At 36.6% G+C, this 13,824-nt stretch overlaps 3 protein-coding genes across 6 annotated transcripts in view; 2 read left to right on the top strand and 1 right to left on the bottom strand.

Moving 5' to 3' along the window:
* LOC134749433 (uncharacterized) overlaps positions 1-12,481 on the top strand; it is a 44,953-nt gene extending 32,472 nt beyond the window's left edge. For 3 of the 4 annotated variants that reach the window (XM_063684362.1, XM_063684363.1, XM_063684361.1), the window contains exons 2-7: positions 6,599-6,864; positions 8,262-8,291; positions 9,165-9,372; positions 10,490-10,636; positions 10,970-11,107; positions 11,606-12,481. In XM_063684362.1, coding sequence (XP_063540432.1) covers positions 6,606-6,864; positions 8,262-8,291; positions 9,165-9,372; positions 10,490-10,636; positions 10,970-11,107; positions 11,606-11,690 — 867 coding nt within the window. In that variant the 5' untranslated portion in view covers positions 6,599-6,605 and the 3' untranslated portion in view covers positions 11,691-12,481. The remainder of the gene's footprint in view (positions 1-6,598; positions 6,865-8,261; positions 8,292-9,164; positions 9,373-10,489; positions 10,637-10,969; positions 11,108-11,605) is intronic. The other variant, XM_063684364.1, reaches the window with a different exon arrangement.
* LOC134749656 (uncharacterized) lies at positions 3,901-5,834 on the bottom strand. Its single transcript, XM_063684671.1, has one exon. The coding sequence runs from the start codon at positions 5,821-5,823 to the stop codon at positions 3,907-3,909; it is 1,917 nt and encodes a 638-aa protein (XP_063540741.1). The 5' UTR covers positions 5,824-5,834; the 3' UTR covers positions 3,901-3,906.
* Positions 12,482-12,741: 260 nt separating the features above from the next.
* On the top strand, positions 12,742-13,752 carry LOC134749443 (uncharacterized). Its single transcript, XM_063684379.1, has 3 exons — positions 12,742-12,870; positions 12,949-13,056; positions 13,357-13,752. Exons 1-3 carry the CDS (start codon positions 12,862-12,864, stop codon positions 13,528-13,530), a joined length of 291 nt encoding a protein of 96 aa, XP_063540449.1. The 5' UTR covers positions 12,742-12,861; the 3' UTR covers positions 13,531-13,752.
* Positions 13,753-13,824: the final 72 nt, after the last annotated feature.

Raw genomic sequence — 13,824 nt, 5'->3', positions numbered from 1 at the left:
TAGAACGCCATATGACTTAGACCCATGTTCTTTCACTGATATGTTTTAAAATTATTAAATATCAAACGGTGACCATCTACACGAGTATAGGCCAAAGGTATGGCGCCATCTATTCGAGCATTCATTTTTCTTGACTTTCCGAGGCACGTTTTTTTCTTAGACTACTTAAATATGGAGTTACATTATATATCTTTGACCTACATATTCTATTTACCTATTTTTTACGAGCCTTTAAAATCGGAAACATCCGAATAGAATAGATGATGATAAATTTGGTAAAATAATAAGCTTATTGTGTACGTATATTTCATGTGCTTCGATACATAAATAATAGGTATACCTATAATATCAACAACGCAGATATCAAACCATTCGTAAAATATTCGTTATAACAAGATTAAAAAGGTCTATAGTTAGATTTTCTAAGATATCTTAAGCAGTCTACTTAACTACCTATACTAAGTTAAGAGTAGTAAGAGTTTAACTAGATCAAAATATTTCAAAAAAACCGGCCAAGTGCGTGTCGGACTCGCGCACGAAGGGTTCGGTACCATTACGCAAAAAACGGCAAAAAAATCACGTGTTGTATGGGAGCCCCATTCTGTTTTTAGTATTTGTTGTTATAGCGGCAACAAAAATACATCATCTGTGAAAATTTCAACTGTCTAGCTATCACGGTTCATGAGATACAGCCTGGTGACAGATGGACAGACAGATAAGACAGACAGACCGACAGCGGAGTCTTAGTAATGGGGTCCCGTTTTTACCCTTTGGGTACGGAACCCTAAAAACGAAAAAAAAAATGAATGAAATGTACTGAATATTGTAATAGAATAGATTGCAAAACTGAAATGACACTACTATCAGTTTAATCTACGGTCTAGAATCCAGTGCCTTTAGGTCAGCACAAGCCGTCGGACGGGTCCCACGAGGTTAACTGGCGACTAAACTCATCGCCGGCCCGTTTAATGAAACCGGTAGCTAATGAGTCTAATGACAGATTCGTAATGAGAAAAAAGATGGATCACAGTTAACTGACCGTTTGTATACCTTGTTGCAACGAGATAATATCCATAAATTGGTAATCAGTTAACTTAGCTCTTAAAGTTGCGTGAACAAAATCTAGTGCCCAGTGCCACAAAATACGTGTAACCCTTTATAGGAGGATGTGGGGTCTATGGGAATAGATAAGACCTGAAATTAGTGTTATAAGTTAAATGATTATTTTATCGCATTATCAAAATCCGCTTTTAATTATTTAAAAAAATTGTTACCTACATGCATGTTAGTGGGTTGGCGTAAGCTGTAAGGCTGTAAGCTATGTATTTATATTATAAGTACACAATAATTTTATTAAATTCAGACGGAATTAATTTCTTAATGAATCTTTCTTATCCGTTGTTAAGACTTAAAATAAAGCAATTATATCAATAGGTCACAATTTAACGATGTTAAATTTAATTAATTAAGGTAAGTAATTAATCTCCGGTTGGCGCAGAAATAAGTATGGTATGATTATTAATTGTGCATAATCTGCACTTTATGAACTGGCTTTGTTAAATGAAACATATTTGGTATATTTTATGTTAAACATAGCACGTAATGTTCATTTTGCGGACAAAGATTAAATCATTTACCTTAATTTCCAAAAACAGACTTTCTAAATGACAAACATCCCACGGCAGGATTAAGTTGGATAAGATCCAATAAGTTTCAAAACTCAATTACACCCGAATTCAAATCTCGTGCCAACTTTTCCAATCCGAATTCGCCAAAACCTTTATCCTCAAATTCAAATTCTTCGTGAAAGTGATTGTCCGGAATGAATGTCAATCATTGTGGAAATAATCGGATCTGAGTTATCGAGTCATAATCATAATATCGTTTATTGCACCATGGTAAAAAGTTGTTACAAAAAAATACAGAGTATATAAGTATCACATGGACCCCAGAAGGGTGTTGCAAACATTTTCTTAAGCTAAAGTAACATATATGCAGTATCGATAATCACTTGACGAGGGAATATTACGTGAAACTCTGCGTAGGGGGCGCCGCTACTATAATCGGAGGGTATCTACCACGAAATACTTAAAATAGCTTAAGAAGTTCATTAGTGTCTAGGTTTTCATATGTAGGTAATGTTTGGTCTTATTAGCGTAGCTAGGCATATATGGCTCTTGAGTCGTCAACAAGGCTATTAGCCTATATAAATAATCACATTTTACGAAGTTGATATTCGTGACGGCTTACTGATTGTTGCCGAGACAATACCCAACTCATTGTAACGGAGGAAAGCCTGCAGCGGACGCCGGGAAATCATAACCTTTAGTGAAAATAATGGCGTATGTTTTATTAAAATCTTGTGTAAATACGGCCTTTTCTTAAAAGAGAAATGTATTATTCAGCACGGTCGGGCTGTGACGAACCGCGAACAAAATCTTGAAATGAACCATTGACCACCGCGTTAAATATACGTAAATGCGGATAGGTACGTATACGCCTTAAATTATGTACAATGCGAGGTCTTTAAGGCACTAAGTTTCTTGTTTCGCGTGCGTTTGTTTTCCAGGGGTAAAAAACGCCCTACTGGTAATTGATATGGGTTGAAAGGCAGCCCACCGGTAATAAAATAGAGTCCTCCATTTAATTTTGACGAAAATGTGGCATGTTGTGACAAGGGGGTGGGGGGGAGTCACAAACTTTGTGACGTCACATTAACTTATTTAAATTATTTTATTCGCTGTACAGTTTAATAACAAGTCTTTGGAACGATAATCGTTTTTAAACCTTTAATTTTCTTTCCTAATAAATAATCTTTCATAATTTTGGGTTATAAAATTACAAAATATTAAATATTTATAATAGCCAAACCCACAAACCCATTTGCCGATTTCATTGCAAAATGTGACGTCACATCAGAGGGGGGAGGGGTTTGCCAATGAAATGTGACCAAGTGTGACAAGGAGGGGGAGAGGGGTCAAAAACCACGAAACTCGTGTGACGTAATTAATGGATGAACCCTAACAAGTACTCTTGTACACAATACAGGGCCTTATTAGAAGAAGTCAGATAATACAAAGGTTCAACCAAAAAGAATATTGAGATAATCCGGTCAAATCGAGGAATGGTGTTTATTTTGCAGAATTTAACGACTGTATTAAGGCTACAATGTGCATGATTCATGTCAATTTTAGATTTATTACCGATTGTGGCTGTAAACTAGTTCAGACTGGTTCAATGACTGTGGCATTGTACAATCAGCATCAAAAAGATAGTGACGGTCAAAGTAGCCTAATATATCGGTATACATCCTTAATTATATTGAAACAAAGGTGTGTTATATTTGGCCGTCACTAGTCAGACCATGCTAAGTTGGCAGCGATTTTAATAGCCCAAACTGTGCAAATGTTATTTAAACGTCATAATTTGGTAAAATTAAAGAGAATCGTTGTGAATAATAATGAGTAAAAATCGTGAAAGTTTAAATCAGAATTTTATAGAAGTTTGAAATTTAAAATAACACTTGCCTGTGCAATTCGAGATCTTGATAGCCCAGAACAGTCTGGGCGCTGCTAACTTAGCTTGATCTAACTCTATCTATTTGATGCTGACTGTACGAGTCGTTGTCACAATCAGCCATATATGAACTCGTAAAATATGAAAATAGGATTTTCAAAATCAACTCAAAATATGTCAAATATGTATATCAAAACTTATAGAACCAACCACAATTAAAAAAACATTACAGTGGAATTATCGAAAATTGAATTAAAATAGAAGATACTTATGTTATAAAATATAATTATTTTAATTATTAAAATCATAGGTAGCATACAAGCCTGTGATGTTAACGTGAAAATACAAATAACATAATAGGTGCATCAAAGTAAATAGATATACAAAATATTAATCACAAAATTTGTACAATTTCACAAATTCTGATGAACAAGGTGCTAAAATCTCATAATATATTGGTGGCACATTACGATACACCGACTTATCTCCGATCACAATAATTTTAATTGTCAGATGTACAAAATCTTCTTTTATATTTTTATTTAGATCTCTAGAACAGAAACCCACTACAAAACTGACATGCGTGTCAATAGGTATTGAAGTTTCCATGGGAGTTATACTAATCAGCTGTTTAATTTTTGATGTAAGTTTAATTTTAATCGTTACCGGAAATCTTTTGTTACTGTTTATGATTGTAAAGCGATCTACACAACGTCCCTGAACGATAGGTGACACAGTCATATCAAGTAAACCAGGTTCAATTTGTACAGGACTCGGTAAAACTTCACCGAAAACTTTCACTGTTTTGTGCAAAACAGTTTCTTCCGTCTCAGGGTCCGTGAATTTGAACTCATAAAGACTTTGATGGAAACCTATGTGTTCGACTTTTGTTTGGTATACTTTAATAGCTTGTTTTGCAAAAGGCTCCAAAGGTAAATATATTTTTTCGAAAACAAAAACATCTAATGCCCGTTCAATGGCATCATTTATTATTAAAGTAATAAAGTTTGAAATTAAAGCTGATTCGGTTTCTTCCTGGCATTCATTCGAGGAGACGAATGTTTTACTCTGAGCTATAACTTCTTGGTCAAGATCTCTTTGAGCTATTGTTGTCGAGCTGAGAGTCATGGGCTCAATTGACAAAATATCATGTTCTAATTCTTGAACCAGATTCAAATTCCGTTTGGTTATATACAAGTTGTAGCAATGTTTATCAGGCACTTTTATAGTAACATCACTAAAGGGAAAACCACAGTTTGCATTGATGTGCCAAAAGTACGTAGGTGGTATATTTATTACTTCGGTAACATGTATGGCCTCAGGTTTTATAAAAAAAGCACCGACTACTGGCAAGCTAAATCCTTCCACAGGAGCTTCGGCCAAAACTTTTTGGCCTACTTTAAAAAATAAATTAACCGCAAAATCTTCTGGATTCGGTTTAAGTTTAAAAACAAACTTAAAATTTACTGCTAAACCTGGAAATAATTTTACCGGAGTACATGGAAGAATTTTTGCTCGTCTAAATGCCGTGTTATCAGTTAATCCCTTGAACCGCAGATTTAAATACGGGTATTCACTACTGAAGGTAATCAATGAAAACGATATGGTTTGTTCGTTTAGAGACAGGTTTTCAATAGTGATCGTATTTGGAACGCTAATTATATTTGTGCTTTGGGGTAAAACTGACCATTCATCAGGCTTCACACAATTTATAGGCATTACTGCTGGACTTGAATCTGCAAGGCTTAAAGAACTTTGATCAGACTTTAACGATGATATACGTGTGTGCGGATTTATGCAGATATGAGCAGGTAAGTGTGAGTTTGAACTTGTACCAGGTTCATCTTTCCCTATAGTTGTGTCCTGGAATGCAATAACTTCGGTATTTGGGTGTCCTAAACTTTCTTCACCCAGTATTTCACCATAGCCAGTTTCATCATGTAAACTGCTATGAACCGATTCTGTTAAATTCAAAATAAATTCTTTTTTCATCTTCAAATTGGCTTCCATTGCTTTCCATATCTTAGAAGTCCTAGCCAATTCGTTCGTAAGGTCAAAGGGTGACGGCCTACATGATTCCATGCATAGTTTGTCGATGATAGTGGCTTTGCGACGTTTTGAATCTTGTATTTTTCTCTTGCAGTCTGTAATTGCAAGATGCATTCGTTGTACAAGTTTTTGCCATTGGGGTAAAGTTCGGAAATCTATCTGGTAAAGGTCTTCTAACTGTTTTATTGTTCGCTCCACGTTCATTCTATAATTATTGCCATCTCTTATTCTTATATGATTGCATTCTGCAATATTCATTTTAAAGTGTATGTTTATTGTTTAAGCAATAAGTTATACTAATTATAAATTTGTTTCATGTACTCAGTGTATTTACAAACGTGTACAAAAGTGACGTCTGACAGTCCTGACACTGACAGTTTCGTATTTCGTATATAACGCAAATCCATTGACATTTAATTACTACCTCTATGGTGGAAAAGGCGTGCCACTATCGCAAATAATATAATACTCACTAGGAGCACTATCGTAAAAATCATGTAGGTAATATACCCCAGTAAAATAAAAATGTTTTCAATTTTCATAAACGAAGGGAGAGGGCCCCGCTCCGAGTCGTTTCTAGTCAATTCCTAATGCAAAGGCTGGTCCATGGTAATCCAGCGTAGAAATGCTGCGAGCATCATGGGCACCTTCGCACCGGGGACGGCGGCGGGGAGCGGTTTGTTTGTGTAAATTTTTAGTTGTAATTTTTAAGTTATTTCATAAATTGAGGCTGTTTTAACTAAAAATGGGTTACTTACGTAATGTACAGTCAGTTGCTGAGAAAAGGTACCTCCCCCCCCCCTGTTGCTAAGCTACTAGTATTGCTCGAATTATTCTAGACATATTTCATTCCGTTTAGTCTCTGTGGGGATTTTGCTACAGATGGCGCTTTAGTCATGCATCTTCGTAACAGTTCGAAACATGGCGCGCGAGATTCTAACTTAATTGCGCCCATTCACGAACACAAAGTCCTAATTACAACAAACATTTACTTATTTGGCAGGGTTTAAGTAGTTTATCTAATTTTTTACAGTTTCGCAATGGACTCAACGATACCACGCGTCATTCTCAGCATAGTTCTGGCCGCATTGCTACCAATGGCGTCTCCTCACGAAGGCCAGGCCAAGGAGAACATCCCCCACTCCCGGCAGAAGAGGATACTCTGGATCACCAACGATGGCCGGCTGGCATTGCCTCCTGGCACGACCATGACGATAACGCCTTCTTTGTCGATGCCGTTTGTAAGGCATCCGCCGAAGGGGTTTTTGTCTAACGTCTCAATTAATTTTCCTTTTACAAGTAAGTTATCTTCTTATTATTTTATGGTTGTAGATGATTAATTACGCATATTTTGAGAAACTACCCTCGTTTTCGCGTTTTCGAGTTAAAATACGTGAGTGACCCGTTAATATGTTTAATTTTAATACAATTTATTAACCTCACCGCATGTCATCCACACGAAGACGAATCTAATAAAATAACACCTCTTACATTGACCCTCACATTAATTAGTCAGACGGCTCCGGCATAGGCTAGGCCGTGCCAAGGAATTAGAAATGATTAAACGAATTGTAAAAGAAAAAACCGGCAAAGTGCGAGTTCGTTTAACTCGCGCACCGAGGGTTCCGTACAAACTTTAAATTTTCTTATGTGTACGAAAGAACTTTTGACCAGAATCATAAGTAATAAGCGTAATTGTGTATAGCCCCATCTATCGGCAAATGGCGTTCCAAGGGTTCCGTACATTACACAATTTTTAACAATGTATTTTTATGTGAAACGTGAGTCTTCAAAAACCCGTAGGGTCGCATCAAAAACTAAGTAATTAAGTCTGACTCACGCTTGACTGCACATTTTTAATAGGTTTTCCTGTCATCTATAGGTAAAGAACTATTTTGTATATTTTTCAGAATTTTAGACTATAGTTTCGGAGATAAAGGGGGGAATTACTAAACTTTTTATTTTAAAATTACAAAAAAAATATATTTGAGATTCTCAAAATATTCATTTGATATGTAACACGATATAGTTTGAAAAACTTTATTTTTTAATTTTCTCATTTACCTCCCAAAAGTGGCCCCCATGTTTAAAATTCATTTGTTTACGTTACATGTCCGTCTTTGGGTTACAAAGTTAGATAGGTGTATCAAATTTCAACTAAATGGGTCCAGTAGTTTTGGAGAAAATAGGCTGTAACAGACGGACAGACAGACAGACAGACGCACGAGTGATCCTATAAGGGTTCCGTATTTTCCTTTTGAGGTACGGACCTCTAAAAATATTAAAAAATTACACTTTCAATGTGTTTGAGTTAGCGCTCATGAGTATTCCAAATTTCAAATCGATAGCGTAATTAGTTCTCGAGACATTTAGCAATGTGACAGACAGACGGACGGACAGAGTCGCACGTCGCACCATAAGGGTTCCTTTTGTACCTTTTTGGTACGGAACTCTAAAAATGAAAAATTATGGGATACATAAGATGTTGATGGCATCACTTTTTTAGTTGTATTGTACGAGTACGTCTTTTACAGGTATTTTTGTGTAGTTTCTGTTTTATCTTGTAGACTATTATCCTAATGTGTTACGGACAGATGTTATAACAGCAGTAACAACATTAACGCGACCATTATCACGGTTAGCATTTATGAAAAGGTAATAAAAGTCGAGTTATCACCCTTGTTCACGATTCGCAGGTACACTAAAGTACGAGGTGGAGTTTAAGAGTCAGTACCTATAATAAGTTTTATAAGTAGAGAAGTAGACGTTAATAGTAGAGTAGTAGATGTAGCATCAGTCGGTAGTTTGGTAAGTAACTGTAACGCTTTTGTAATTACAATATTAAGATGAACTTGGACTAGTTATTATAGACTAGATATAATACATTTTAGATTTAGATTAGTAATTTTATTGTTAAATTTAGTAGCAGATGTAAGTTTAAGTTAATTAATAGTTTGTAGAAGTATCGTTGTGTTGTCGTTAATATGTAGAAATTGTTGTAGGCAGTTGACTAAACCGTTTTATAGATTATATAGATATAGACCGATACTGATTTAACAATTTATTACGGTATGATATTGTTTTGATACGACTTTGAAAATCGCTCACGGTAATTGGTGCATGCGAAATGCAATTAAAGTCGTACATAAGGTGCGCACCACACACCAAGACGATCGTCAGAGGCGTATCAAAACAAGATCAAAACCATAAAAAATATGAAATTAGAATCGACCCACTGCTTGCTATGCTAATTTATTTGTGTTTTCATATTTGGTACGTATTTGCCAAATACTTACTGAGTATTATTGTACGTAAAAACGAAATACAAAACTACTACTTATTTTAACATGTTTTTCGTAAAATTGCATTATTTTATGAATTTATTTTATATTTATTCTCTGCAAATTCGGCGGTTTATAAACGAATTATTTTAAGTTTTAAGCGCTTTTTAAATATTTTTAAAATTTAAATCTATTCACGTTTTTTTCTGTGGAACTTAGTAACATAACTGTTTGCATGTATTTGTTTTAAACATTATGTAACATAATAGCGGCAGTTTACATGTAAACAATTTATCTAACTAAAAACCTTTTCCGCAGTTGATTTCGACAAATTGGGTCTCACGGACAACGAGAATCCCTACGGCACGCTGCCGCCGGTCCTAGCTCGGTCCATGGGGAGCGCTGCAGCATCAATGATGGCGCAATATGTGGGGCAGTACTTGGAGAAGAGAAGGGGGAAAAGAGCAGCAGATGTGCCTCCGGAGGTGGAGACGGTGATATTAGACCGATTGCATGGAGGAGAGAGGTAAGACTTGACTATGTCTACTACAAGTATCTTGATAAAATATGACTCTCCGTCAATCGGGAGAGCTGCAGCATCAATGATGGCGCAATATGTGAGGCAGTATGCAGTATCTAGAGAGAAGACGGGGGAAGAGGGCGGCAGGATGTGCCCCCGGAGGTGGAAACGGCAATATTGGATCGAATGCATGGAGGAGAGAGGTAAGACTTGATTTATGTTATGTAGAACTAATAAGTATACGATACGAACGTCACATTTAGGTGAATCCGGTAAGGTAAAGGTGAAAGAGACAAGAGAAGGACGAGAGACAAAACGTTTTCTTAGGAATACATTTTAAAGGTGAGGCTGTATCGCACGTCTTTAATTCTTCAAATTAAATTCATGTCTCGAAACATAAAATATCCTCACATGAATCTCACCAAATAAGGCATATGCGCCATAAATTATTAATAAACAATCTCACAAGAAAGGGAACGCAATTACAAAAAAAAATCCCGATACACTTGACCAAAGGAGCCTCTATAGTCCTGTTGTCACGTCACGTCCTACTGATTGGATACAAGTGCTTAGTTATTGGCCATTACTTTCACCTTTAGTTAAGGAAGACATCAGGCATTCTAAGCACGAAAGGGAATCTAGCGGTCACAAATGTTTGAAACATTTCGCGATTCGAAAACTGTTACGCAAATTCAGTGTCTGGTTTTCTGACTTATTTCGAACAATTAGTACCACTTTGGCTTATGTGGAGTTTATGTGACATAATCTTTACAAAGTTGTTAAGTACGTACTTACATTTGTAAAATTAATTAATCATTTCCGTAAAAAGTAAATTAATTTTTTTTTTACCAAACATTGCGCTGGCAAACATTTTTACATAGGTAGGTATCCTATTCGTGTTGAAATACCGTATGTTAAAGGGAATGTAGGGCTAGTAATGCTACATATCGTTGTCCTCCTAATTAGGTATTCTTATTAATTTTTGAGATGACTCATTCTTGAGAGTCAAAAAAGAACTCATATGATTATTTGTGCCCATCGACCACGAACCATAAAATGCCTCAACCGATTACCTACTAGATTTTTTCTCGTCCAGCACTAACATAATGCGTTGACATTTCAGAGCCATAATGTACAGCATCGCAGAGGACATGTTCACGAACTTTGGAATGGAAGGCCGGGAGTGCCTCCTGCGCGCCATCTGCGAGATCCACGCGCACCCTCTCACCAACTTCGGCTTCCTCGGAGAAGTCATGAAGCTATTCTTTACGTTTGTATTTTTAGTTTGTTGTAACTGCTCGTTTGGTTTGAAGACTTTGAAGTTAAGACAAATACAAAGATTCGCTGATTTAATCCGTTTGCACACATGATATACGTAAGATTAGTACCGGAAAGAGATCAAACCTAGACTTGCTTGGCATAAATAAATACCAAATGTAAGACATCGGTCATCTTAAAAAATCTGAATCCTAAACAATCCTGTCGAATTTTTTTAATTAACGGGACGAGACATATGCCGTACCTATCTTGCAATCCAACCTTCACAAAGCAACAAATCTATGCAATTAAACCTGTAAATAAAATATGTGTATGTGTGTTTCAGGCCAAGCAAATCCCCGTATGCAACTCTGCTATCAGAGTATGTAGAAGCCCAGAAAGCAGGTGAAAAGGGCGGCGAATGTTGGCCATACTACCGGCTCTGCCCTCGGAGTATCTTTCAACCCTCACCCAACAAATACTCGTAAGTGTTACTCTGATAATTATAGCTCTAACACTGCCACGAATCCTCTTTAGCGGTATTGTAAGTAGAGGCACAAAAAGCTGTCAAATGCTGATTTTACTCTACCAACTTCCGACCACCGGTCACGAGTTATTCGCTGAAGACCCTAACTAAGTTCGCAAATATTCGAGCGTTAGTGCTTTTAATGTTTAGCTCTCCAAATCAACTAAGAAATAAACTCGACAAGCTCGATATTTGTATAAGATCATACATACCAGGATAGATAATGGTGGTTGGATTACTTTCCTTAAAATGCTGTCTGCAAGTTCTTGAGGATACCTAATGATAGCGATTCGAATGCTCCAATAGCCCCTCTGTCTCCCTAAACACTGTCTGAGAGCCTGCAAAGGTTAAAACCTTTTTACGAGTACATGCCCTTTGGTCTGTGAGGAGTGAGGACTCCAAGATATTCACCCATTTTCCATTTATTTATCTAATTTCCGCATTTTATTATTCCAGGAAAAACGCAGAGGATCTACACAGGCGGCAAGAACACGACAATATAGACAACAATGTTGATATAGACGGAATACGAGCGATGTAGTGAACGGGCGAAACCAGGATCGGATCTAGACAAAAGTTTTATCTAGGCAGTGGTTCATTGTAAAACCAATCATCGGATTTTATTGGAGATTTATGAAAGATTTTGCGATAAACCTTTTGACCAAAGTACCAGTACCATGTAAAGTACTACTTATGCGTGGAACTTAGATAAAGAAGAAAGGAATCGAAAAGATTAGCATAATAGTCCAAAGAGGTGTGAGATATGGTGCTCACCTAATCTCATATTTTAAAATTTTTATACCAAGGCTACAGCATATATGATGGTATCTGTGATGCCTCCCTTAGAAAAATTACTCCGCTAGGTTCTAGATCCGGTCTTGGATAAAGTGCCAGTAAATTGTCCCAAAATTAGTGTAGTCTCCGACCAAAGTTGATCGTAATTAGTCTAAATTATTTATTCATTAGTGCCATTCCGTGATGCATTTATCTCGACACTCTTTACAGTTTTGTCGACCGTTTTGATATTACATATATCTTCATGTAACTATGAATCTCTAAATGATCTTTATAAACCTAGGTGCTTATCAATTTGTGTTTTAATATCACACAAGTTCGTGCTATCTTTGTATTGTAAAACTGAAGCTCTTAATGAATGAGGTTTTGAATTTCAATCTATCTTTGTGTTAAGTATGTTTTAGTATTCAAATGTGTTACTGTTGAATTTTAAGTAAGAATGTCAAGTCCTACGTAGCTAGTGATTTTTGTAAATTGAATATGTTTAAGTCATTAAATAAAAATAAGAGTATAATAAATGTTATTAGTAAATTTTTATTTCTCTGTTTTTATTTATAATGTATATTTCTGGATAATATGTAGGAACTACTAATAGTAATTAGGGGGGGGGGGGGGGGGGTTCTGAAACTGCTTAAAATTACAAGTAAGTAATAATTTTTTTTTTTTTAAACTCGACAATAATAAATTTTATAGCGACATACATCCCACTATCCATCGAAGGGTTAAACAGTTAAACGCATATCATCTCGCGTACATACTATGATCAACATCAACCGCGTGACCCATTCAATCGGAATGATTCATTCACCGGGACACCGCAGACGCGACGGGCGACAGGGCGGCGCGTATCTACCGCGCCTGCCTCCGTCAAAAGGTTACGCGACCAAAAAATACTATTTTAAGCCCCAAACTCTGCTATGAATAAGGTACCTACCACAAAATTAGCTAACCTACGCGTGTGTGCGTTTATATGAGTTTATTGTGTGTTAATTTTAACATTCCAGGCGCAATATGTAACGATCGCGATTCTTCTATTCGGTGCAATGCTGGGGACGGCTTCTGTAAGCAAAAGGAGCTACTCCGACCAATCGGTCAAGGAATATGTCACGGAGGTACGTGCGATTTTTATTTGATTAACTTAAAAATACGCTAACCTGGATCCTGGACATGATTGATCGTTAACAACCTGTTGCTTCTCAAGTAATGTTTCTTTAGAATTTGACTCGATACATCTCTCAAATTGACGAAGAAGATTTATTTGATAGGTATTCCTTGTTGGCGCATATTCTTGTAGTGCTATCGAACAAGATTCCGTAGAGATTAAATAAATAAAGGTCTTTCGTAGACATTATGAATTATGACGTAAACAAAACAAATGACTGAAGTTAATCGTCTGTAAAACAATGTTTCAGCGCACTTGCTGGTGGAACGAGGTTTGCAAGGAAGAGTTTCAGACGCTCTTTAGATGCAAGTGCCCCTCCTGGTCCTACTGCCGGAGCCCTGGACGGTATTACAACGCCGTCTGCTCCATGACGGAGACGGGCTACATCTGGGACCAACCTAACTCAGACTTCAGACCACAATAACAACACCTAGATAGACCCAGCTTCTAGAATTTAATTTGCATTATCGGTCCTTACAACGATTCTAATCTGAGACTGAGCCAGAACGGAAATTATGCCTTCTATTTTCGAAATTAGACTAAGAAAATAGCTTGCCTAATTTCGGAGAAAATACAATGTGATGCGTGTTCGACCAAATTGTTGGAGGTTCTTGTTGTGAGAAATAAACGAATATTTCCTTATACATATTCGATTTTTATTACGTTTACGTCCTTGAGAAGTATGATGGATGGTTGTTCTTGACCCTAAGAGCCAAAT

This window comes from Cydia strobilella, chromosome 18, assembly GCF_947568885.1.
Source record: "Cydia strobilella chromosome 18, ilCydStro3.1, whole genome shotgun sequence".
Taxonomy (NCBI): Eukaryota; Metazoa; Arthropoda; class Insecta; order Lepidoptera; family Tortricidae; genus Cydia; species Cydia strobilella.
Note: the sequence above shows the minus strand (reverse complement) of the source record. Positions and strands in the feature narration are given on the sequence as shown.

What these genes read in the sequence shown, in the direction of transcription:
- LOC134749656 (XM_063684671.1), bottom strand. Translation starts at nt 5,823, where the DNA reads ATGAATATTGCAGAATGCAATCATATAAGAATAAGAGATGGCAATAAT.
- LOC134749443 (XM_063684379.1), top strand. An exon ending in TCAAGGAATATGTCACGGAG is followed by an intron (nt 13,057 to 13,356) that starts GTACGTGCGATT and finishes ACAATGTTTCAG; the next exon opens with CGCACTTGCTGGTGGAACGA.